Genomic DNA, 27715 nt, shown 5'->3' on the forward strand with positions numbered 1-27715 from the left:
CCTCTTTTTCTCTCGCCGTAGTCATTGCATTAGTCAGATCTTGGAGAGTGTCAATCATATCCACCAGCATGATATTGTGCACAGAGACCTCAAGGTGAGTGGCTGCCCGTTGCCGTGACAACCACACACACACACACACACACACACACACACACACACACACACCTCTGCTCGTGGCCATGGCAACACACAGATGGCTCTTGGTTGCTCCGTCTCTCTCTCTCTCCATCTCTCTGCATTTCTGCTTCTATCCTCTTTTTTTCTTTTTCCCCTGCGTCCCTCTCCCATCCACTGTTTTTACCCTCTATCTGTTCTCAGATCTGTCAGCCTGTCTGTCCGTGACCAGATCTGTGTGTCCTCTGTGTGCGTACATGTGTGTTCATGTTGTGCACACAGAGATGGTGAGTCATGGTCACGTGTCAGGGTTTGTCTCTCACCTATGGCAAGGAAAAGACAAGGACTCAAACGACACACGAACACACTCAAACACACTTTGGGGGTCTATTATGAGAGAGGAGGTGAAAGACAACTCATGTGACATCACACCCACCCATAGAGCTGCGGGGGGGGGGCTTGAGTTGTCCCAAATTGCTGATAGGCTCACATTTTTGCATTTAAGCCTATCAGAGGAAGAGAGCATCTCTGCTACATCCAGTTTCCTCCTAAAGACGAGACACGACAGGCAAAAACATCTTTGCACTGATCGATTTTGAGGCGATTTTTTCCTCATAACATCTTCTTTTAGAATAGTGAAAAGAAAACATCCAAAACAAACTATATTTGATTAATTTGCTGCTGCAGATTTCTCCTAAATTCCCTATAAGCTAGCTAAACCTCGGCATGACAGACATTGTTAGAAAGCTCCGACTGTGCTTCACAATATTATGTGTTTTACATGTTCTATGTTGCTGTGAATTAGATTCAATATTTTGTCTTCAAATAGTCAATTTCCATTAAGAATGTATGAAATATTTCAAGGTTTTCTCAAAATTATTTTTTTCTTATAAATCTCAACTTCGGCTACGCTGTATTCTATAAAAAGGTTTTACAGAGTTCGTCTATATATCATTCAGATCCTGATTAACTTTTATGGTTTTTGACAGTATTTTAAGATTTATAAACTAATAAAGGGAGATATCCCAATTTCCTTTTTGTAAAAAAAACTAAATCTAATATATCAAGAAAGTTAAATAATGACTTTGAAATTTGCTTTAACCAATGTTCAGATTTAAGTCCTGGAAATGTATGAAAATGAGTGCATATTTAATGAGTTGACACCTCATCTGCATATCTAAACATAACATTTCAGAAAACTTGAATGCAAAAAAAACTTCTTTTATAAAAGTCTTAATGTAAATAACACACTGGGTAAGATTAATAGTGATATCTATACGTTAAAAAAATGACCCCATTCACCTGTAGTGTCTCCCTTAACCCAGGTTAAGGTGACGACAACAATCCTGGTAGGAAGGACAATAATGATATGTATTGAATTGTACCTTTCCAAGCATTGCTTGGTGCGGAAAAAGCAACCTCAAGGGATGTCTTAGACATGTGTGGGCGGCTTTTGTATGTGTGTGCGCGCACGCTCTGTGTCGGAGAATAACGCTATTACCTCGAGCGCTGCCTGTCTGATTTGTTGGCCTTTTATCCTGAGTGGGCTTTTACTGCGGCCATTTATGTCCTACTGCCCAAACAACGGCCATTTAGAACGCTGCCACACACGCTGCCTCTCGCTAAGTACACTTTCCATTTAGCATGCAGTCTGCAGCGCTGCCTAAATGACTCCCGAGTGGTTTCCATGGCTACGAACCCATGCCCATATAAGGCATTGTGGAGATTCACAACCACTCATCCTCTCTCTACATCCTCCGTCTCTCCATCGCTTTCTCACACCTTTACCCCACCCCCACACGAGCTGTGTCGAACACATCAAATATAAATATTTCTAAGAAAGAGCTTTGCTGAAGAGTGCCTGTCACTATCTGTCTCTCACTGTCTTGATCTCTTGTCATACATTCTGCTTCACCATGTGTGTGTCTGTGTGTGTGTGTCTCAGCCTGAGAACCTGTTGTTGGCCAGTAAGATGAAGGGAGCTGCAGTGAAGCTGGCAGACTTTGGCCTTGCTATTGAAGTGCAAGGAGACCAGCAGGCTTGGTTTGGTAAGAAAACATAAACAGTGACACACACATATCAAATGTGCTGGACCACTACCTGATCTGTTATTCTATCTGGGTGTTTAACTCAACAGTTTATATGCGTACAAATCACTGCTGAACAGGCTGTCTTTCATGCAGTAGATCTGTAGAGCTACACATCCGCTCGCCCACTTGGAAGCCAAAGAATATTTGTGCGAGCATTGCTTAAGAGGCTCACAGACACTGTCCAGTTCATGCTTAGGCCATTGTGTCTTGGCTAACAGCCGAGCTGCCAGCATTTGGCTGACTCTCCAGTGGGGCCGAGATGATTAACGGGCATTTGCTTGTGACTCTACACTGTCATAATCTGGTCTTGCATTGGAGTCCAACAGGTCACTATCATCTGAACCATTCACATAGCTGCACAAAAATAGGCTTCATCACAAGTTTAATAAAAGGCATCAGTTTAATTGCGTCCTGTGGTTTGTCTGGCGGGCAGGTTTTGCGGGCACCCCTGGTTATCTCTCCCCTGAAGTCCTGAGGAAGGACCCCTACGGCAAGCCTGTGGACATATGGGCTTGCGGTGAGTCTTAAGCTACACTTTTTGGGGAATAAACCTGTTGCAATCAGCTTGTTACTTGATGGTGGTGGGAAACAGAAACCACACACCGAACATGTTCGTCTTCAGTCAAATTAACTATTATGAGAGCTTTGCAAAAGAACCAGTGAAATACATTTTTCTATTTTTAATCCTGTGTTAACTGTTCATTTAGCTCCTTATATGTAAAAACACTATAACAGTGTTTTTACATCTTTTCTTCTCTTGTAAAACAGTTATTCAAAAGTTTAATGACTCATCCTGCACTCAAGGGTGTGAACAAGAGTCCATCCAATCAAAACCGCACTTCACCCTTTGTGAGCTCTAGTAGCTAACAGAGCAATATGGAGAGAGATGGGAAGACGTGTCTTTGGATTTTTCGTTGGCAAAAAAACGTCCACAACAGTGTAGCTGAGGTCTTATTTATTCATGTTTCCCTCATCCTCCTTGTGATCTAACAACAGGTGATGGTGTTTGTGGAGGCGACTCTCCTCTGTAGCTCCATATTGCACGAAACTCAAAGCCTGCACACTTTTTTTAGCGGTCCAATTAAAATGCGAAGGATTTGATTTAAATCCCTCTTGGAACTGTACACTGCTCAAATATTCCGTTTCACGTCACAGTGAGAAAGTCCCAACTTTAAAAATGAAAATTTTGAATATTTAAACCGAGACAAGAAAACTTTTAAAACCTCCAACCATTAGCAAAGAAAATATAGGACATTAAGTTTACTTGTATTCTGATTTTAATGAAAAATATTTCTTAATCTCCTTTTTTCACTATGTTTTCTGTCAGGTGTTATTCTCTATATCTTGTTAGTGGGATATCCTCCGTTCTGGGATGAAGATCAACATAAACTGTATCAGCAGATCAAAGCTGGGGCATACGATGTAAGTGTGCTGCGTGTGTGTGAGAGGTGTATATTTGTGAAGGGTGCAGTGCAGGGGTTTGCTAAGCAGTTTTTGAATGTTTAATAGTGTCCAATTGAGAGCTGGTCCAAAGCTATTGATCCTATCAGGGCCTCCCTGACGCATTGCAGAGGGGGGTATGAGTGAGTGTGTGTGTGTGTGCGTCTGTGTCTGTATGTGTGTGTGTGTGAGAGAGAGAGGGAGAGGCTGTATGAGAGAGACAGGGAATCAGAGAAGGGGTATCCTCCTTTCTCCCTCTCTGGATAATCAAGTCACATTGCAGTTTCCAGAGAGACTGGGAATTCTCAGGCAGCTGTTTGTGGGGAATTTACTCTTCATGAAAAATGGTTTAACAAACTGGAACAGAAGCATGTGTTCTGTTAATCCAAAAAGAAAATTAGCAGTTTTGTCCCCATATCACCCTAATTTTGACAAATTAACTCAAGACTTGGTGCCCAGATGGTGCGGATTAGCCAGAAACATGCAGGCTCCGTACTAACCAGTCCTTCAGGAAACATGCATTGTTTCCAATCCGCTTTCCTTCCTTCCCTTCAACTTTAACACCTACTTTTTCCCAGTTCCCGTCCCCAGAGTGGGACACAGTGACTCCAGAGGCAAAGAACCTGATCAACCAGATGTTGACCATTAACCCAGCCAAGAGAATCACTGCCGAACAGGCCCTCAAACACCCCTGGGTCTGCGTAAGTATTCACCGAATCCACCTCAGAGAATTATTGGAATTATACCGGAGGTGTGCCTCAGTAGATCTGGACATAAAACATACTCCCACAACACTACTTAGAGAACTAATATATTACAACCTTCAAATAACTCCAATTCTGTGTAAACATTTGCACAAACACCAAGAGTTTGTTATGTATTCAAATCTTTGTTTTTGTCCTCCTGCAGCACCGTTCTACAGTGGCTTCCATGATGCACAGACAGGAAACTGTCGAGTGTCTCCGCAAGTTTAACGCTCGCCGAAAACTCAAGGTAATCATCCTAAACTCTGATTCTGACTTTCTTTCTTTTACAAGGTATTACTGCTTGTAAATCTTATTTCATTTCACTTTTGCTGTATAGAAATGATTTTCCCTACAAAATATCTCTTGAACATGTACAGACTCTGAACAGTCCTTTGTTGCCTACAGATAACTGGATATATTAGTAGCGCATTATAATATATGTTGCTGTTCTGACTTTTACGGTACTACATTATGGAATATCAAAAACTGTCTATTAGAAAGAGATGGCTTGACATGAAATCTTTCATCTGTTTGTGCCGGCTCTTTCCCGTTTAAATCGGGAAATAAGATTACGGGATCACTTTCCAATCTCTACAACAAAGCCAAAGTAAAAAAAACCTAATATTAAGTAGAAAGGGTTTCATTGATTACTCATCAAGCTGAAAGACAACTGAATGTTGGTTTTGAAGTTGTTGCACCATCTGCCATTTCCTCTTCCTGACATGTCGAGGGCTTTATTGTGAAAAGTAAGACTGGAAAGAGTGAATGTAAGACAATGAAGGAGATGATTAACAATGTGCCTACTTGGTTCAGACTGTGAAGCTTCTATTATTTTATGTCTTTCATAAGCAACTCATAACCCTCAGTTGCACTAGGATAGCAACCAGGGATGTAAATCAGGCTCCATTTTCCCAGGAGATTGCACCCAGGGGCAGACCGTATTGCATACTGACAGAAAGCCTTATAGGGAACCAGTCTAAACGTCAGTGGTGTCATTATTCTGTAGCCATTACACCTGCAATCACTATTTACTTAGTGATAAGTCAAAAGCACAAACCTACTGTATCTATTGCCAGTTTACTTACGATTTGTACCAGTTTTAGACTACTTTATTCAGGTAAAGTTTTAAATGTCCCCAGCTTCTATTGTTAGATACAAAAAAGGGGATTGGTAAAAGAAGAAATACACTTCTTACATGAAGATAACAAAGAAAATATTGCTTTGGCATGGCCACAGAAACTCGGGCCTGGTGTTGGCAGCGGTATTGAAACATTCAAACGATACCCAGCTCTAGTTGCTGTAGTTTGCATTCAGAGCCGTACATGCAAACTAATGGATCAAGTAGCAGCTGTTCTTTTTTGTCACATCATCTCAGTTAATTTGCATAGAAGAATATGAAATGGGACTTGGAGATGTGAAGACTTGCATCTCATCATGTTTTAAAAAAATAATTAGATACTGTTTGACAGAACAAACAAAGACTCAGCCTTGACTGGATTTAGCTGCTGAAATGAATTGCACTGTGATGAAGGCGCTGCTTTAAAAAAAAAGAAAAAAGATAAAAATATGACTGTCCCATTAGAAATGAATACGGAGCAGTGAAGACAAACTGAATCTCTGTTAAATAAAACAATCCTCCTTGTGCTCATTATACCTCCCTCACTTCTCTCTCCTCCTCCAGGGAGCCATTCTCACCACCATGCTGGTGTCCAGAAACTTCTCAGGTGGGTGTGCCCTTCGCCCTCAGCCTCCCACACTGCACATGCAGAGGGAGAGGCGGAAGGAGAGTGGATAGAGTCCTCTGCACCTCTTTTAACCCCCTCACCACACACACACTCACCCACTCACCCACACATCCACACATCCTCAAAATAACAATATGTTTTTGTGTGTGCACAGGAGTTTACTTGCTTACAACATTAAAACTGAATTGAAACATGTTCCTTCAAGTCATGGTAGAAACAATAATGATTATGATGAGTGCATTTCATCCGTATATATGTGAGATATTCTTTCATGTGCCAGGTTATATGTGGGCGCCAATTATGTTCATGCTAATGTATTTCTCCCTGTGTGTTTCTGTGTGTGTGTGTGTGTGTGTGTGTTCGTGTGTGTGCGTGTATGTGTGTCCCTCTTTTCTGCTGCCCGTGGAGCGTATGCATGTTTGAGAGAGGGAAGCCAAGACTTTTATAAGATTTTTTTATGTTGGGGGCAAGTGCGGTGTTATAACAACAGGCGCTACTAAGATTCTGTGTTTTTATCTCCGTCTGCTGAGAGTGACTTGTTTTCGTTGAAGCTTTGTTCTTAGCCTTAAAGTAATTGGCCAGTCGATGGCTAATGATTTCAACCCTGGGCCTAGGAAACCACAGGGGTGCACGTCTTTGCTCTAGCCCATTTCTGTCAAACCTTGTGATGTGTCTGGGCTGCAGCCAGCATGCCCTGTGGCCTTCTAGGCCCACGATTGAACAGCGTGAGATAGACCTGCCTAATTTGTATAGCCCCTCCCAACTGTAGCATTTCTGTCCAATAGTGGGCCGGCAGCATACCAACTCTGCTGCTGCCGCCTCCTCCACGGCCTCACTGGCTCAGGAAGGTACGTCCCAGAGACACGCCCATCCACTTCCTCTTCACACACAGCTCACTTCTTCATAGTACAGGGTGGGACCCCATTACCACCCCCAAACTCCTGCATGTAGCCTCTGCCAGCATCTTCATTGACATTCACACACATGCATGCATACTCACAAATTATGTAAATTTAGGGGTTTTCTAGATGTGTGCCATCTTTGCTGTAATGCAAAGATGTCACATTTTATGCTCATAGTCATGCATCACTTTGATTCAGTTAAACACTCAAAAGTACTTTTTACATTTACACCTCAACACCATTTAGCTTTGACCTTTTAACCCCCATTTCATCTCCCAAATTAGTTATTTTGCCACTTCTATCAAGCTCCATCCTGACTTCCAGCTGACCCCGTACGCCCCTGTGCTCTCCCATGGCCGGCGCTGTGAGGATAGGCACGGGGCGGACTGGGGCAGGGGATGAGGAGGGGCATGTATTTCTGGGGCCTGGAACTGACACTGCAGGGGGCCGGCAAGAGCTGGGTTGGCGTGCTGCCATCGTCGGACCTGGGTCTGGTGGGGAGGGCAGGGAAAGGATGTTGAGGAGGTGCGGGGAGAGTTTAAACTGAGACGGAGGATGGGAGTGCTGCCTTTGCCGCTGCTACCGGAGCCAACTGTTGAAACTATCACCGTTGTGCAGCCTTCCTGATGAATCCCTTGAGCTTAAAGGCATCCCACGTCTCATCTCCCCCTCCTGAGGTCTGTTTTAGTACTTTCAAAAAACTCTCTGTGCCTACTTGAAGGAATGCCACAAGCCAACGTGGATTCCTTCATTTTGAAAGTACTAAAATCAGGCTCGGCTCTCATCCTGCCGGGTGGGCACGGGTGGTGAAGGTCGGCGATTCCGATGGTGGCTCCATGGATTTTGCATTTTAGAAACAGTGTGGAGCAGACTGGATTTTCTGTCACCTTTTCAGACGAGATAATCTTCTTTGCTCTACAGTGTAAATGAACATCTCTTAATGTGTAACTAGGATCTGTGTGTAGGTAGGATAAAGCTAAAATGTGAAAGGGGAGATGACCTCAGTGGAGTAACGCATGTTACTCCTGGTATGTGAGAGATTTGGGGTGCTTGTGATGGTTTGATTGTCAGCTAGAGCCCTTCGAATGCAGGCTTCCTCACTGAGACTGGACCATGTTGCCTGTTTTGTAAGTTTTCGTGAATCTCATGTGTGGAATCATCACTCCAGATTGGACCCTTTGTCCAACCCTTATTCATTTTTGGGCTTTTGGTTTTCTGATGATATCAAACTGCTGCAAAGCACTGGCAAAAAATTGTATTTATTTTTTTTACTGCTTCCTTGCACATCTCTGTAAAGTATGGCTGATGCAAGGCTTGCTAGTTTGCTCATGATGTTCCCTTCTTAATGACATAAAAGCAAGATGTGACAGAAGTGTGCCTTTTTTTAAAAGCATTTCTGTATGTTTCTAGAAAGGTTTTCGCCTTGCAGCCTTTTCGCATGTGGGTGTCCTGTGTGGTTATATCCTGTAAAATGTTTTCGGGAGATACAACTTGAGATGCTCTCTAATCTGTCCTTCGCTGTTCGAGTGGTGCAGCCCTCCCACTGTGGGTCATCTTGACTTTACTGTCATGTAAAATTGGTGATCATTCCCTCGAGGAGCAGGAAGGGGAGGACAGATTTAGAGAGCATCTGAACATGGTGGTCCCATGCTGTCACAATTAGCACCCTGATGGCTGTTTGGTAGAAGATTTAGCTGAATTAAGAGCAGATGTTTGCACACTGAACAATCGGCTCTCTTTTCTGTGGTTAAGGAATGAAAACTTTTACTTTTTTTCCTCTGAATGCTGCATGGCCAGGCCAAGATAGAAGCTGCATTTCGAGGCAACAGCCAAGATAAAGGAGCATGAGTTGTCACTTGATATTGTTTGCTGCTGTAAATGCTGTGCCCCTTATCTCCACTCTTGTATTGAAATACTAAGCCTTCTCTTTCAACCCTCCCCTCTCTCCCCCTCTTTCCCTCTCCCATTTCTTATTGGAAGGTAAGAAACACAAGATAAGATTTTTGGAACCTGTGTGTGTCAGTAGAAAATGAGAGAAAAGGAAGCAACAGACAGTTGAGAGCTTTAGACTGAGAGGGAAAGTGACCGGAGCCCTTAAAGGAAATCAATGATTTACATTAACCTAGCTCATCGCCGTCAATCCTGGCGGCAGTTTGAGTCTGACCATCACTCTCTTGTTAGATCTGCTGGGGTCTTACAGACAGGAAATGGATTTAGGAAGTTTACTTTGCTCTCAGGTTTCTCCTTTTTTCCCCAGATGGCAATGAATGGATTATGATGCGAATGGGTTTTGCAGAGTGTAGCAACTTGTGCAGCCAAGAAAAAACAAAAACAAGAAACCCATTAAATGCATGTTATTCTTTGGCAACACTGAGGTTTACTTAGCCATAAAGACTCAGGTATTGAGGTTTCATAGATATGACAAAGTGTAGATCCAGGTTTTTGCTCAAGTTGCGGATTTCTATAACCGCTGAAAAAAAGCTATATGGGTTGGCATGGATGCTGTTGTCAACAGTAAAATGTGTACCTGTTTCTCTCCCCTCCTATCCTCCTCCTCTTTTTTACAGCATGCAAAAGTTTACTCAACAAGAAGTCAGATTCTGCTAAGGTAAGGTTGTCTCGTCACCTCTCTGCCCTCTATTGTTCTACTACACTGTGTCCTGTCTCTCCTCTATTAGCTGACCCCCTTTTCTGCCTTCTGTTCTTTTTCTGTTCCTCTGAGTGACTCTCTAGCTCACTTTCTCCTCTTTGTATTATGTCGAGGAATATGTTTTTCATACTGTAGTGATTTTTTTTCCAGGGGTTTTTCCAGAGTTTTGTTTTTCCCTCAAATTTCCCAATAATTCCCACAGGGGATTACGCTACACCTCAGGGTTTCTCAACTTTCTCTGGCTTGTTTTTAGATCCCAGAATTCCTTTTGGTCCCATCCACAACTTTGAGAAACTCTGCGTAACTGCTTCTTTCCAGCTCAGCCACAGTCTTGTGTATAATTATCACTTAATTCTTTTCCTATGTTGGTTTTTATTCTTTCACCTTTAGTCTCAGTCAGAGGTTTGCTGCTCTCTTTTCCGGGCAGTCTCCGTCATTCTCTGCTGCTATTAAGCATCTCTCCCCTCTCCTCCTCCTGCCTCCTGCCTCCCTCTCTTTCTCCACTGCCCCAGGGGTCTCTCTGTGCAGTTAAGTGGCGGAGGCATAGAGAGTTAGTGAGGCAGTTAAAAGGATGATCTAGAGGCCATTCTGTGGCACTCACCCTCTCATTTACCCTGTTAGCTCTCAACAGCCCGGGAGCCTCCACCAACATTAGCCCCATTCCCTAAAAGGCGTGTAATTCTAATGCATCTGTGTGTGTATGTGTGCGTGTGTGTAACGTATGTGCTCACCTTGAGTGTTTGCGTTCTCGTCCCAGCCTTCTACCAACAACAGTAAGAACAGTATAGTGAGCGCCATCAATGCCCTGAAAGACACCAACATGGCAACCAACGCCCAGATGGTACAGTAGGCCGCCGCAGTGTCGGTCCCCCCCTCTTAACCCCCCCCTCGTAGTTGCATAGTAGCCCGTTGTGCCTCACGCCTCCATCGTCATAGTCGCTGCTTGCCATCCTTCATTTGCCACCCAGGAGGTGTTGCACCTCCCCTGTCCCAGCAGTACCCATCCTGTGGCCATTTTACCCCCCAAAGTGCACATGTGTTACCGAATCAACCTTAACTGAAATCATTAAAAAAATCTTTATCATTACTCTGAATCTCAGGCTGCACATGTGCACCTTTTTTTTTTAGATTTCATAGAAGCATGAAATTTGAATGATTATATGCCTCTAAAGTGGCAGCACAGAGAACTGTAGAGTCCTGGTAAAGCTGATATCCAAGTGTGATATCTTCTAGAGTTGTTCCGATACCAACGCCAGAATCAGAAATGACTGTTCTGGTATCAGCCACTTGCATCTTCAGCTTAGGGATAAAAAAAAAAATTGATGTGTCAAAAATCGATGATGGAAGTAGCTAAAAAGTCTTCCTTCTCATCTCTGTTGCACTACTGATCAGAAGAGTGTTACCTTTAAGATCAAGATTCACTTATTAGTCCCACAATGGGGAAAATCAAACTGTGCATTCAACCCATCCTTTTTTACGCACCATGCTCAGGAGCAGTGGGCAGCACATTTCTGCAGGCAACCTTTATTCAATTCACTCAAATTTACAGCAAATTTCCACTGCTGTTGCACTACCGTATTATACTGTTAATGTACTATTATTTGACAAAACTGTGGCATAATTTACAGATTAGATGTATTTATTGTAGGTATGATTGTCAACCTATTATTAAAGAAAGTTTTATGGCATATATTCCTCATGCATTTGTTCATGTTTTAGAAATTAAACAATGATTAAAACAATGAGATCACATCAATACAGGATTAGTAGTTTACAGCTACAAAAAAAGAAAACAGAATAATAATAATAATAAATGTTATCAGTTAATACTCAAGCTCAGGTATCAGAATCTGTATTGGGAAGGGAAAAAAAATGGTATCTGAACATCTCTAATATATTCTTATTCTGTGTAATTCCCTGCTTAACCAGCTATCCCTCAGTTTTCTCACTAAAGTCAACACCGCCTTGTTACCATCTATCCTAACATCCAACCATCTCTCCCACTCTAACCTGTTTATCCTGTCACCATTAACCATTAACGCCCCCGCTGACATCCTTACCATACTGACAAACTTATCATCGTGCTCTCATCCACTACTAGCATGTTGTGATTTTAAAGATGCTTTACTAGCATGTATTAAATATTACATCTTGTACTGGTATGGTTACAAATGACACTGTCTGGTCTTGTTGAGTCGTGCTTCTCAACTGATGGTGCGGGATCCCAAAGTAGAATATTTTAACAATAGATTGGATGCAAAATAGCATATAACAAGAAGGGCAATTGAAAATCATCAAGTTGATCAATGATCAAAATAAATGTTAGTTGCAACCTGAGATAAAACTGCAGTAAACAATTCTCTTGTCTTTCATTTTCAAATTTTCTCACAATTTCATTCATTTAGCGTCAAAATTTTGTGGCACAGCACGATAATATCACAGTACACATGGAGTGAGAGCCGATATATTGATTAACCCTTGTGTAGTCTTAATATTCTATGTACTCCTTAGGGTAAGGAATGATCCGCCATGACTAACTTAACTAAAAAAAAATAAACAGCCCTGCTAAAAGAACCTCTGGCGCTTCAGCATAATTTGGCATTATAGTTATACAGATTAGCAAGAAAATACTAACCATTTCCCCGACCGTCAAGATGTATAAACAACAACAATAAATTAGGATAAAGACTTTAGAAAAAGTAATCAAATTTTGACATAAATAAAGATCATTCAGTGTTTGTTTTTGTTGGGGAACAACGTGACGGGGTCATTTTTGACTATTGAGACAACACAAGGGTTAACAGAAAGTTATTCTACAACAATCTTGATTATAAGTTTGTTATAGTAATTTATTAAAACAAAAATGCCCCCAAAAAAATCACTGGTTCCTTTGGCTCTCAAATGTGAATATTTACTGGTTTTCTTTTATAGTAAGTTTGAATATATTTAACTTTTGGCCTTTTGGAAAGAAGCTTTATGGGTTTCTCAATATTTTCCTGAAATAGTCATGGAAAATATTATTAGACCACCCTTGTTTTCCTCATTTTTTTTGTTCATTTAATGCCTGGTACAACTAAAGGTATATTTGTTTGGACAAATATAATGATGACAACAAAAATAGCTCAGAGTTTAATGTAAGAGCTGATACCTAGCCATTTTCCATGATTTTCTTTAATGATTTTGGTTATTATCAAGAAAATCATGAATCAATGTAGAGAGCGTCAAAACTAATACATAACTTTTACCAGATGCTTGAACTTTCGTACACGGATATGGTCCAAAATGATATGCAACTGCATTTTTTAAATTGAAAATGTAATATTTCCTATATTTCCAACCCCCTGTCTAAGTCTTCCACAAACCTAGGGGAAAACACTGGAACCAAAGACGATCAATCAGTAATGAAAGTAATGGTTAGTTTTAGCCCTAGATGATAATACTGAGTCATCTCCCAGTCCTTTGTTATTGCTAGGTTCTGCTGCATGGCTGAAGTAGATATTGGGGCCCTGTTTAAACCCAGTTGAGAGGCACTGGTTCAGGATCCTGACGTGCTGGACTAACTGTTCTGTTCTGCATCTCAGGAGTCTCAGAGTACAGTGGTGCACAACCCTCCTGATGGAGTCAAGGTGAGAAGTGTGTTTTTGTCTGCTCTACTCTCAGGCCTCTAAGCCGGCTTCGTTAATTTCTGTGTCTCTCTGTGCGTCTCTCTTCACTTCAGGGATCAACGGAGAGCAACGCCACCAACGAGGAGGAGGAAATGAAAGGTAGGCGTTGGTGTTTCAGTCCCCTTTTCTTATCCACTCTCTCTTTCTCTGTCTCCCATCTAGTGAAGAGTGTGTATTTGACTGTAGTGACTGGCAGGCGTGCTGAGATGCCACACACGTCTCTCACACTCTTTACTGTCTGCCGGTGGTGTGTGTATGTATGTATTTATCGTGTGTCTGGCTGCGTTTTGTGTGTGTGTTCTAGCGGACAGTTCGGCGCTGAGTCAGAGCAGCGCCACAGAGGAGATGCCCCCACTTCTGCCCTCACCTCAAAGCTCACCTGCCAGTAAGTTTATCCATGGCCACCAGGAGCTATATGGTCGCCACTGGCAAGGACCTAACACCCCCACCCACCCAACCACCCACCCCCTACTCCCACCCTGGCTTTTTGTAGTCACTGGCAATCTTACATCTTTGAGCCCCCTCACTCTGATCCACCAAGCTCTTTTTGAGGGTTCCCACTGGTTTTGGAATTTGTGAAATATTGATTTAAACTTTTTTTTTTTTTTTTTAAGTTTTTTAAATATTTAACACAGCATTCAAGGAAATCCAGAAAATTGTTAAGGGAAAACTCAGGAAACATCGATTGATACTGGTATTGATTTGATTAACTGAAAAGATGATTCCGGTTTTTATTTTTGTAGTTTTGCACATAATTCCCATTTGTTATAACAACACAGATAACATTGTACTCGGTAAATTAATTGCTGATATCTGCATCACTAAAAACAATGACTTGTTTTTAGTGATGCAGATATGAGCAATCGGGGCAAGAAACACGAGTCACAAGTTCTTCAAAGCTGTAATAACATTTATTTTAGAGTGAAATACCAACATGAAAATATACATTAAACAAAATAAAATAGCAACCCTTGAGAAAACATCAAACCCTTAAAACGAAACGTATAAACTCAATTATAAGTTGTTTGTCTGGTTTGCCGTCCTCTCCTAAGCCATTTCAGGGCTATTTTTATTTATTTTTTTACTTTTCATACTTCCCTTTTCACTCACAGTAGCCTCTTTTTCCACTGCAGTATATAAGTCCTGTACCTCTATGGAAACTGCACAGTCATTGCTAGAAGTAGGAAAAAAAAAAAAATGATGTGCAGTATGACAGTTATAATGCCATAAATCATAAAACAAGAAAAAAAGACAGTTGGATTTATTTGATAATTTTACAAAAAATCTGAATAAACTTGAATTATATGTACAACATTTTTCCCCAAGTGCCCAAAAAAATTGCAGAATTTTGCTCTCAACTGTTGCTGAGTCATTCATGGCTTCCCATTTGCGTGTTGTTGTTTTTTAACAACAGGATCCGGTCATTTTTGACAACATTTTAACACGTAAAGTTATTTTAATCAAACATCAATATTTTCAGCTAAAATTCCTCTTAACACGTTCAAGGACTGTCGGAAATCTGATCATTCAAAAACAGAAAACAAGACATTCAACATAATTAAGTCACTGAGAATTAATTTAGCACAAAAACATGTTGGCTTTAACTAATTAAGCCACATTTAAAGAATAGGACCCAGAACAGACAAACTTAGAAGAGAAAAAAAGAGTTTAAGAGTAAAATGCTTATCCACTTATTCATTATAAACATCCATCACAGTTTACAGGCCGTGTCATTTCCTGTACAGTACTTATCATAGGATAATTTGCAACACTTTGGGTGCTGTCAGTTTTATCTTTAAATAGAGCAGTTCTGATAAACTAGCTAAACTGTTATCTTATGTTAACTTTTTCTCTCTAGATTCCTCAACTCTTTAAGATCTATATACTTTACTGTGTGAACTGCTGTGGCACTAAAATCTGAATTCTGAGTGTTATTGATGGTGGGTACAGTGGAATTGCATTTAATTGTATTGGTGACATTCCTTCATTACTGAGTGCAATGTTATCGTAACCAATAGGCCAAACTACAACATAAGAGCCAAGTTTTAATAAACCGGAATATTCCATTAACAGGGATGCATTACTAGAATGCATTTTACAACTTGTTTTAAACTCTGATTGCAGACAGTCATTTCCTGCTGTGTATATCCATTAATACTGCAATATATTGCATGCTCGCTTCATAAGAGCACCTGAACTGCCTCACCACCTGGACTTTACTTCACTGTGCTCGGAACAAACTTTATAAAAAAACAGCAGGGACTAATTTTATAGGTCACAGAGGCACTTTGACCTAATTATGGAAAGTCATGAAACAAAGTTGTGGATTTTTTTTCATCAGGGCCACTGTGGGAACCCTGAAATTTGTGTGAGTGTGTGTGTGTGTGTGTGTGTTTTCTTGGTGATCACTGCATCTATCCCCTTGTCCTCCTAATGTGACAGCTCCAGCTGGAGGAAGCCTTGCTTACCTTGCAGCTCCTAAACCGGCCTCCCAGTCTGACAGGCCCCTGCTGCCTGTCTGACTTTACTGGAAACATGCACACCATAGAGCATCAGGTTTCTCTTTGTCCTCTCATTTTCTCCTCCATTCCTCCTCCTCTTCCTCTGATGCTTTATTCTCTCTTATGTTCTTTAACCTTCCCTCTAATTTATTCCCCATTTCTCTCTGATACACCATTCTCCTCTTGTCATTATCTCGCCTCTTGCCCCCTCTGCTCTAATCTCTCCTCATCTCTTGACCTCTCGTCCCGCTGCTCTCGTCAGACACACCTGCACTAAAGGGAGCGTCTGATCTCTTCTCCTCCTCTCTCCTGTGTCCGTCTTCCACTCCCACCTCCCTTTCCTGAACATGCCAAGTTTTCCCACGAGCTAATAACAAACAATTGCTTCGATCCCTCGCTCTCTGCTGAATGCTGCAGCTCATCAGACGAGGCTTTGTTAATGTATATGAGCATTAAGAGTGGAGTTGATGTGAGCAGAGCAGGCAGTTTAATGACTTCCACATCACACAGCATCACAATCGGAGCTGTACTCATCTCGCTTCAGTGTGCCATACCGTCCTCGTGTTACCCATCTGCATGCCTGTCATAAACCCTCAATTACTTTTCATGTTCGTTTCTTACTCATTTTACTGAACACTGAAGGCCTTTACACACCAGGGCTGTTTTTTTAATGCAATTAATGTGAACTTCAATATATTTTGTTGTTTTTTGTCATGAGTACTTTCACAAATGCAACATAATATATTTATATTTTTTATTTTTCTTGTGCATCAATCAACCACATTGTGCAGAACAGACATGTTAAAAACGCACACTATAGTCTAGAGACGACAAACTTTATTACTCCTTTCAACCTTGACATACCAGATTCACTCCATCCCTTTCAAAATAAAAGCCCTAGACATATATTCAGCTGAACTGTTTACCAGAGGGAACTCAAATTCAGTTCAATTCAGAAATTTGCTAAAAGTAAACTCAAATAAAATAGCTTTACAGCAGCTGAAACTTTACGACGACTTACATCAGACAGACGCTGCTCTGGGTCAATAAGCAGGACTGAACTATAAACCTGGGGTTGTAAATCTAAGCACATAGTACAAGCAAGCATTTCAATTGTCCTAGAAACACTGTAGTTGGGTGGCGTTGGAGGATGTGGACAGGTTGTTTGTATTTTATCAAGATTCCAAAAAAGTTTGCTGTAGTGCCCCAACAAGAGTCAACTGCATCTCTCTTTTAAGTGGGCTGCCAGTAACAATTTGTATAAAGGCAATTAAAAATTACTTTGATCAAATAGGTCAAATTTGGTCAAATCCACTTGCGCTGCTTCGCAAGTGAAAAAACATTAACGTTGAGTCCTGAGAAGGATTTTGGATGTTGGTCATCTACATGCATGTTAAACAAATTCTGAAAATTTGCATCGCTGCCGGTGGGAATAATTTAGATCAGGGATGCACCGAGTTATTGGCCTTGTTGACTGCAACCGGCCTATTGACAAAGAACAAGTTGTGTTGGTTATTTGCAGTCAGAGTCAACCGAAGTTGTATTCCCAGCTGCAGATTTTGGAGAAGAACACGACTTTGGCATGACACAAGAGTGAAACGGGCGACGTGCATGTCTGTGATTTGAAGATTTCTTTGACTTGCTCACACCAAAAAAGCAATAAATAACAAACAAAAAAGAGTTTCAGCAGTGGCCAAATAGTTATTTTTAACACCAGTTTCGGTATTTCACAACCACATGCAAATATTCCCAGGCAGGTATTTTGCATAATGCTGTTATTTATTCATCACGCCTCAGGTGTGTCAAGGCCTTAACTAACGACAGCGTTGTATCATGTTCACTTTGTCTTTTGTTTAACTGCATGGATGTGTGTGTGTGTGTGTGTGTGTGTGTGTGTGTGTGTGTGTGCATGGTGTGTATGTGGACGATCACATGTGCGTTTCTGTCATATTGTCATCCATCCATGTGTTTTTGTGTTTGTTGACCATCCGTTGTGTGTTTCAGTTCCACCGCATGATGTAAAGCGCATGGCATGGAACAGCACAGGCAACAGCTCCTGCCCTGACTCTGAGCTCTCACAGTCCTCCATGCCTGCCGCTCCACTAGGGAGCAACACTGTCGCTGCTATAAGCAACACTAAGCAGAGTAAGAACACAGTCTTGACTAACTCATCTGAGCTTTCCTTTGCCATGTCTACTCACCTGAAACTTGTCGCACACTTAAACATTGCATCTCTGAAAAGTCAGTTTTCTCAGGAATGAAGAAAACGGCCTTCAGATAACATCCGTCATTTCGAGTCATTTGGTCAGGTGTTTAATCTTTAGAATCACATGAAAAGTTTCTCCTGTTTAAGACTTGAATGAGGAAAATAACTCCACCTGTATTAGATCATTTACAGTTGGTTTGATACAGTTAACATAGATTGCCTCCAAAATAATCACTTGTTCAAATGACTTGTGAAAGAATAAACTGGTGTGATTCTTCACCTATTTCTTATGGTTCCATCAAAAGACCAAAACCAGCATCTGTCTGTGATACGTCGCAACAATTAAGATCCTAAAAGTGGGTCACAGATTATAGAATTCTTGTAATGTCCAAAAAAACAGCCAGGCATGATAGTTTTTATAATATTTTTTGCATAATAATGTTAAGTATTGTTTAATAAAGCTTTATGTTTCAAAAGGTAGCTCTCTGGGTACATTTGCAGAGTGATTAAAAAATTGGTGCACAATCCACAAAAAAAGGTCTATTTTCATTTCAGCTAAAAAAAAGACTATATTGAGCGCCATATCTGTTATCGATGAATTTTCCCCCACTTAAATTCTTCAGTCAGTCTCAAAAATCCCATATCGGTCGGGTTTTAATAGTAACGCACCTTAAAATGCACTAGCTTTATAAAATTCAGAATTGAACAACCCAACAGCTGCTAGCATTATCAGTAACTAGTCAGCAACCCCTGTGATTTTTTTATTCATGTGGAATTAACCACTAATCAAGGCTGATGTCGTTCATTTTTTCCAGAAAATTCAAAAGTCTGTCTTTTCACTCGTTCAGACTAAAACCTGCTCAACAGCATTCTCGAAAGTCTCGCCAGAGTAGTTAAGAAGAAAGGTGAAACGCAGCAAAAGTTAGGCTACATCCACACTAATACATTATAATTTCAAATTGCATGAGTGTGAATGAAACTTGAGTAATTGGTGCTTTTATTGGGGACGGATTAATGCATATTTGGTGCTCTATTGACCATTAAAGGCAGCAGTTCATTTGTCAAAATAGTCAACAGTGCACTTTTTTGCACAATTTTAATAGTTTTTGAAAATCTGTAGCTCTCTGTGGTCTTGTGGTTTTGGTCTTTTGATGGAATGTGCTGACAAGAAGAAATCTAAAGAAATATCACCTATTTTAAGAGAGCTTTTTGTCAAAGGGCCAGTTATGTTGTGTTGAAACTTTTCACGTGGTTTCGCTGATTTATTAAAATGTGAGACCGTTACTAAGGCATGGTATTACTACTTTCTAATATTGATAAACAGAAGTTTTAAGGGTCATTTTCCAACACTGTGGTGCATTTTCTCTTTTGACATGATTAACTGTCTTATGTGTTATTATTATTGAGTGGACCTGGTCAGAGGCAGCTGTAAATATAACACAATATAAATATATATCGAAGCTTTAAGTTTTTGAGGAAAAAGAATGTTTGAGGAAAGTAAAAGTTGTAAAAGTTTATGTTTGAAGCTTAACTCAAGGTCTATTCAGACTCTTCCTGAACCTTTTGACCACACCTCAGTAGACCGACTCATTAGACTCAGTAGACTCATCATTTAAATACATTTTATTTTCAATTACAGTTTTTGCTTTAAACTTTTAGCGTGCTGCTTTCGTTTTAGTTAGAAACCCAGCACACACTTTTCCTTTACATCAGTGCATTTTGCCCGGTTATTATAGTTAGTTATATTCAGTTTGTTAAAATATATTTATATTTTTTTTATTTCATTATTTATATATTGAATATTCATGATTAGTCATTTTCAGTAGGTTGTGGAAGTGCACTAATGTTGCAACAAAAATTTTTTTTATCAAATTTTTATATTTATTTAAATCAAATCTATATTTATTTATACATTACTTTATTTTAATTTTTTTTACATGTATTTATGAGATTTTTTTAAGTTAAATTATATTTATAGTTCAAGAACACTTTCAAAAAACAAGTTGTTTTTTGTTTTTAACGTTTAATAAATGAATAATATTTCAAAAGTCAATGACTAATATTGTTTTGTTTTTGTATTTGACCACAATATTAACCAAAACTAATTGGGATTTTAATTTTTGCCATAATAGAAAAAGCCCTTTGTGAAAGTATTTCGATAACAGTTAATGATGAAAGGAGAAAACTCTGGTACAAACCTAATACCGAAGAAGAAATAAAACCAAAATGCATCAGAATTAGAGTGTATATTTACAAAAAAAAGTTGAGAGTCTTTGTGGTCACACTGAGTCTGTGGTGTTTACAAGCAGGATTGTTTGTTGTTTTGGTGGCAGAGTGTGCTGACACAGCACAGAGCAGTGTCTAGTCAGTTTCTGTGTGGTACAGAAGGTGAGAAGCAGAGCGACAGACAGTGATGAGGTCGAGCTGCAGTTAGGGAGCCGCTTCGGACCGAGTGATGAGGTTAAAGAGGAGCGTGGAGCTGTAGCCGCACGCCAGAGAGCCTGAAGGGAAGGCAGGAGCTGCAAGTGATGAGAGAAAATGTCATCAACCAATACCACCACATGGTTAATTGCTGTCTCACCTCCTGACTGGCTTCTCACCATTTACCACCTGTCTGTCTCTTTCTCTCTCGTTCTTTCTGCAGCTCGTAAACAGGAGATCATCAAGATAACGGAGCAGCTGATTGAAGCGATCAACAATGGAGATTTCGATGCCTACACGTGAGTAACGAACAGATGAGTCAGTGCAGTGAAATTTATGTAATGATCTCGCAGGATTCATTAGTCTTCTCAAGTTTCTCTGTTCTTTATGTCTCTGAGCTCTTTTCACCCACTCTAACTTTTCTCGCCCGTCTCCGTCTCTTCCTCATTGCTCTTTCTCAGGAGGATTTGTGATCCTGGACTCACCTCTTTCGAACCTGAGGCCCTGGGGAACCTGGTGGAGGGCATGGACTTCCACAAGTTCTACTTTGAAAACTGTGAGTCTCTCACACACACACACACACACACACACACACACACAAACACACACACACACACACACACACACACACAGAGTCGTTTATTTTAATCCTCAGAGAGTATCAGCCAGGTGAAGCTTCGGCTCAGGAAAGGATTGCCAGAAAGTGAATCTGTATATTGTTTTTCTTTTCTTTCTTTGGCTAAAGGGATAAAATAATAATAATAATAATAATAATAATAATGATAATAGTAATAATACATTTAATTTAAAAAAGGAAAACCGAAAACAACTACCATGTGATCTTATTTTTGTAAATATATTTTTATTATTTATATATTTAAATCAAATCTATATTTATTTATACATTATTTTAATTAATTTTTTCACATTTAATTATTGGATTTTTTTTCAGTTGAAGTATATTTTTAGTTATTTTTAGAGAATATCAGCCTGGAGAAGCTTCAATTCAGGAATTGATCTCCATAAAAGTGAATTTTTATATTTGACCAAACTGTGGAATATATGTTTAGTAAGAGTTTTCAGTAGTTTGTTGCAGGGCACTATGACTTATTTGATCTCATTTATTTTTATTAGAAAGTTATTTTACTTTATTATTTATGTATATAATATTCATGGTTAGTTATTTTCAGGAGGTTTATTATATAATAAATAATATAATAATTAATAAAAATGCACTAATATTACAGCAAAGTTGATCTTGTTTTTTATTGATATACATTTTTATTGTTTTTTTTTTAGCATTACAAAGAATCCTTCATCATCATAAGTGCCCTTACATTATCAGCAATTACAAATCATTAAATCAATACAAACAATACAATAAAGGGATAAAATTATAACTATAATACAAAATAATTAATAATAAATAAATAAAAACATCTTTTTAACCTTATTTATTTTTATCTTTTTTTTTTATTTATTTAAATCAAATCATTATTTTTACAGTGTATTCTATTTATTATTTTTTTACATTAAATTAGGGGATGCTTTTTTCAGTTTAATTATACCTATAGTTATATTGATATAGTAATATTTATAGAATAACAGGTGAAGCTTCGGTTCAAATAGGAACGCCAGAAAGCGCAGTCAGTTTTTTGGGGAAAAATCAGGAAAATGTTTTGTTTTTGGGTTGACAGCATCTGAAACGTCTCATTTGTAGTGAACTGATTAATCTGTCACATTCTTTGTTTATTAATCATTTGGTCTATAAAAGTTCACAGAGCCAATTCTTTAAAAGGCCTGTTTTGTATAAACAATAGTTATAACTTTAAAGAGATTCATTCATTGTCAACATAAAGCAGCAAATCTTCTCTCTAACTTATTGTCATTCTGGCATTCTTCCTTGAAGCCCAAGCAGTCAGGGCGTCTTCTGCTGCTGTCACATTTTACTCACTGTGGCCTCATTTTTCTCTGCAACATAGTCTAAGTCCTGCAGCTCTATGGAAACAGCACAGTCATGGCTAGATGAAGGGAGAACCCAAAAACATAAAAGAGCACATTTATAATGCCATAAATCATTTAATAAAGAAAAAATGCAAGCTGTAGTGAAAATCACAATTTAAAGCTTTTTGCTTTTTGTTTTGTTTTTTTTGTGACCGGAGAATTCATTTTTTTCTTTAATTTTAGATTAATATTCTGTTGTTCGTCTAATTGGAGGAAAAATGTGGAAAGAGACATTAGTAGAGCTGAAAAAAAGTAGTTAAGTGTTTAATATATTAATGCTCCAGCTCTCAAATGATAAGCAGCAGTTTCCCTTCATGAGCTTTTGGAGAGTCAAAAACATTGTGTTTTTCATTATATTCCTCCATTTAGCTCGAGCAGCCATTAGTCATTGTCTGGCATCTTTCTGTAATAATCATAATAATTCCATTCAAATACCTTTTAGATTTTTGACTTAAACTAAAGACACAAAAAAATACTGTTCAAACCGCCCAAATCATGCATTTTTCTGTTTATTTCTCTGCTTATTTTTCCCAGTACTGAGTAAGAACAGCAAGCCCGTGCACACCACTCTGCTCAACCCACACGTGCACCTGATCGGTGAGGATGCCGCGTGCATCGCCTACATCCGGCTCACACAGTTTGTGGACACCACGGGCCGCCCTCGGTCCAGCCAATCAGAGGAGACCAGGGTGTGGCATCGTCGAGAGGGCAAGTGGCTCAACGTTCACTTCCACTGCTCAGGAGCGCCGGCTGCACCACTACAGTGATCAGGTACTCACACCAAGGTTATAATAGTTCTGGATTTTTCATTAGTTTTAGTTTTAATTTCATTGTGATTTTTTGTTTTCAAATTCAGTTAGTTTTAATTAGTTTTTAGAGTGAGTTTGCTAGTTTTAATTCGTTTTTATTTTTTGGAAAATGCTTAGTTTTAGTTTAGTTTTTATTAGTTTTAGTTTTTTTTTGTAATGGGGTATCTGTTGGGTGCGAGATTCAAAAAGGCACAATAAATGTTGCCTTTATTTCAATGTTGCCTTTATTTGAGAAAGACGAAAACTAAAGACATTTTCACTTTAATTTTAGTTAGTTTTAGTTAGTTTTGTAACCACACAATACAGTTTAAGTTAGTTATCGTTTTTTTCAAAACTCGTTTTTATTTTTATTTCAGTTAACGAAAATGTTTTTTCAATTCTAGTTTCCGTTATTTCGTCAGTTTTCGTTACCTATAATAACCTTGACTCACTCACACACACACACATACACACACACACACACACACACACACACACAGCTCCACATTGAGATTATTTTAAAGACACAATTTGTAGAAATGAAGCGAGTAATTGTTGGTTCAGCAAAAAGAAAAGCCCAAAGTTACGTTTCTTTCCAATTACTTTGAACAGACACAAAGTCCTCTTGCTGGGCACTGAGGGAGCATTTTGTCCACTGGCAGAATTACTTTTATTGTAAGAATAAGGAACATTTCAAACACTTCTGTTTTTCAGTGCACGAACACTTTCCCAAAGCGTAATGGGTCACAACCAATGCTGGAATGTAACTAAGTACTTTTACTCAAGTTCTGTACTTCAGTATAATTTTGAGCTACTTTAAGTTATTTTCAGTCGGTTGCGGCTACAGAAAAGTTTATCTTGATTTTTTTATTCACATACATTTTAATTGTTTTTTTTTTAAGCATTACAAATAATATTTATCCTTTATCATCATGTGCCCTTACATTATCAGCAATTACAAAAAATTAAATAGCAATACAATAAAGGAATATAATAATAATAATAATAATAATAATAATAATAATAATACAAAATTAATAATAATAATAAAAAAACAGATTGTATTTGTAAGTATTTAAATTATTTATATAGAGAATCTTCATGGTCAGTTATTTTCAGTAGGTTGTGGCATTAATAATAATTCTTAATAATAATAATTAATAAAAATGCACCAATATTACAGCAAAGTTGATCTTGTTGTTTACTTACATAATTTCCTTTTAATTCATAACATTTCTTTGTGTTTCTTGTGCTCATTCCCTCCCTCTGTCTCTCCTCAGTGGTCCTGAGCCTCCAGTCTACTGGAGTGTGTGTTTTGGGGGGCAGTTTTTTTCAGCGAGCGTGTTTAAGAGGCACGTCCTCTGCGTGGATTGGCTAGTGCCAGGTGCCCGGCCGGGCGAGATCGCATCCCTCTCCACGATACCAACCAATCCTGTCCCCCCTTTGACCTGCTGGGGTCCGGCTGAACACAAGACACCGCCCCCAGGGGATGATGCATGCATCTGGCGCCTGATTGGAGGGCGAGTCTTTGCCCTCTATCCCTCCCCATGGCAGCCATCTTTTTTCTGCCCGTGCGAGATGAGACGTCCTGCGTGAGGAGAGGATTTACAGTTGAACTTGTGACAGTTTATGAGTATGAGTTATGAATATGCTGTGTAAATTATGACTAGATGTACCAGAAACCACCAAAACCCAACCAAGCATTTATATTCACTATCTAATAAGGGAGGAACAGAAGGGAGTGTTGAGATTAGCAGCTGAGATTTTGGACACATTTTTTGGCATTCTAGGGATAACCGGGTAGAAAATGAAATGTTGTGCTCGTTACCCGGACGTTGATGTAAAGATGTAGGGAGATTTTCCCCATATCTGAATTCTAGAGGGGGAAAAAAATCAAGTCGGCTCAGTCAGAGAACTTGATGACGAGAGAAACTTGATATCAAAAACATGAAGCACCAAAGTGTAGAACTTTAGGCTTTTTATGTGTTTATGTGTTTTCGTTTGTGTGCTTGTTTTCCGACCGAACGGAAACTCGTGTTGTTGTTGGGTTGGGCGGGGGGTGGGGGGAGGGGTGGGGCGTTTGATTTGAGTGTTTTTGTTGTGTTTTTAGCGTCCTGTTCCCTTTGCGTTCCTGTGAATAAGCGGAGCCTCTTTTTTTTTTTTTTTTTTTTCTTTTTTTCCGCTCTCCGTCTGACTGATCCGATACTATTATATTCAAGGCTCCTTTTTAAAGCAGCTGAGTTTTTAAAAAAGAGGGATTCTATTGTGCAAGTTTAAAGCTAACGTGTTAATAACGTTCTGTTGCCTGTATGCAGTGGAGGGAGAGAGCGGGACGGGAAAGGCGTCTGCGATTTGCATGTTTGCCCGCCGCCTCTCCCTCATTCGTCCCTCCCTAGCCTTCTCCTTTTTTCTCACTTATAAACCATTCCCCCCTTTTAACCCTCCCACTCCTTTTTCTCTGCTTTCTGCAAGGGCCTGGTTTGTTTATAATCACTGTGTAAATACAGTGTATGTATAGATATATGTAGAAAAGTGTAATATATGTACATGTATCTAAGAGACACTCATCCTGTGTATCTGGGAACCACCCCATGACCTCTGTGATTTAGTTTAGGAGCATTTTCCTCACTGATTTAAAAAAAAAAAAAAAAAAAAATCCTTAATTCTCCTTCCTTTTTAAAGTACTTCCGTAAAAAAAAATATATCGGTAGCTCTTGATTATTGACGACAAACACAAACGAGCACTCGTGTGGGCTGCCAGATCTAGTCCCGTGGCCGCAAGACTGTTTTTAGAGACGGGGATTAAAAAGGGAAAAAAAAAAAGAATTTGCCCAAAAAGAGTTTTTAAACACAAAGACCTTCATCATTGTGTCCTGATCCCACAATGCTGTGAGCCGTCTCTTCATATCATATGCACACACACACACACACGCACGCCTGGTGGTGTGTTTAGGCTTTGTAACATATCTGCACCACTGCTGTGTGACCACGGTGCCACCCTTGCTGTGCTGCTTAATTGTCTCCATCCATCCGCGACAGTCGTATCTGAAACCCTCCCCCCTTCTTTCCTTCCTTCCTTCCTTTCCTCCCCCCTTCCTCCGATATCTCCCTCCTCTCCTCCGTGTACCAACGAGTCCCTGCTCTTGAGATGTTTATTTGTACCTCTCTCTGTTGTTTCTCTGTTCCCGTGTTACTGGTTTGAGTTTTTTATGTTGTCGTCGCTGTTGCTGTTAACTTGTCGTTTGGTAATTTGCCGATCTGCCAAGCTGGAGTTCTGCACTCTCCCTCGCACACAGAAGAAGTAAAAAAAAAAATTTAAAAAAAGGGAAAAGAGGGAGGAAGTAAAGACAACACAAATTACAGATTGAGTGATCATAGATTGATCCGGACTAAATTATTTATTAATGTTATCTACCCTAGGTGGTTTTAAATCGTGCCTGCTCAGTTGAGAGGAAGCCAGAGAGAGAGAGAGAGAGAGAGAGAGTTGGTGTGGGTGTTCAGGTTTTTGTGACCTACACTGTTGAATCAGAGCGGGAGACCTAGTTATATGCATGTTTCAGTTACGCATTTCTACCATGTACCTACCTGAATAAGGATGGAGCCTAGTGTTAATATATGATATTTGCATCTTTTGAAATATCCTCCATCCAGAATGTTGAATAGGTGACATGAAAAATATATTTAAAAAAAAAAAAAGCAAAATTTTTAAAAAAAGGATTCAGGAGCCGTAGCTTGGTATGAGGCCCTCGATGTTAGCGTTTTCCCTGCGTTGTAATGATATACTATTGGGCTGCGCTTTCTCCCCCAGCCTTCACATGGATGCTGGAGTTTTTTTGCATGATCATGATGTACAATGAAATACAACCATGAATTGACGACTATCAAGTGTTTGTCTGAGTGTTAGTTGGTCTTCATCATAGCTTTGTTATTCTTCAAACTTGGATCTTGAAAGTATTTAATAAAAATACTATTTCAGCACTGGTTTATCTCTCTCGACTGGTTTATTTTCTTAACTGTTGTGCATGCGTGGGGGCATTTTGGCTTTTTATTTTTTTTTATCATTTTGGCTGTGATAATGCACATGGCATACATTTTGGCAAGGGTGTCAGATTTTCTTTTTTTTTTCCTTAAATTTTGGAAGTTGAATCTCAGCTCCTATAATCAGTCTGTTATAAACTGTATCCAAAATACAGACGCTCAGACTCTTAAGGACATAAATCTCCCCATTAAAAGGGACATTTAATTCCTAAAGGGGTCAAACATTTAATTATAGCCAGCCTACTTTTGAATGTGAGAATATTGAGAAGAAAATTGTAATTAAAATATAATTTTAAATGATTTTTTTTTGTAACAGTTTCATCTGATGTAAAGTATAACAGTGGGACACGGTTTATTGCATTTTCCTTTTGTTTTTCTTCATTTTACACGATTGTATGAAGATAC

At 39.4% G+C, this 27715-nt stretch overlaps 1 protein-coding gene across 7 annotated transcripts; it reads left to right on the forward strand.

The window, feature by feature from the left end:
• On the forward strand, positions 1-27253 carry LOC131959674 (calcium/calmodulin-dependent protein kinase type II subunit gamma-like). Of its 7 annotated transcripts, XM_059324884.1 has the most exons (18): positions 1-94; positions 2060-2162; positions 2638-2721; positions 3532-3626; positions 4223-4345; positions 4554-4637; positions 6072-6114; positions 6921-6983; positions 9605-9645; positions 10445-10528; positions 13269-13313; positions 13406-13451; positions 13657-13737; positions 17858-17998; positions 20704-20779; positions 20942-21036; positions 23019-23255; positions 24553-27253. In XM_059324884.1, the coding sequence occupies exons 2-17, from the start codon at positions 2087-2089 to the stop codon at positions 23249-23251; spliced, it is 1410 nt and encodes a 469-aa protein (XP_059180867.1). In that variant the 5' UTR covers positions 1-94; positions 2060-2086; the 3' UTR covers positions 23252-23255; positions 24553-27253. The 7 variants fall into 7 exon arrangements, with proteins under 7 accessions (XP_059180867.1, XP_059180870.1, XP_059180868.1 ...); XM_059324887.1 differs by lacking the exon at positions 17858-17998; XM_059324885.1 differs by lacking the exon at positions 13657-13737.
• The last annotated feature ends 462 nt before the right edge of the window (positions 27254-27715 follow it).

Source organism: Centropristis striata, chromosome 21 (assembly GCF_030273125.1).
Source record: "Centropristis striata isolate RG_2023a ecotype Rhode Island chromosome 21, C.striata_1.0, whole genome shotgun sequence".
Lineage (NCBI taxonomy): Eukaryota > Metazoa > Chordata > Actinopteri > Perciformes > Serranidae > Centropristis > Centropristis striata.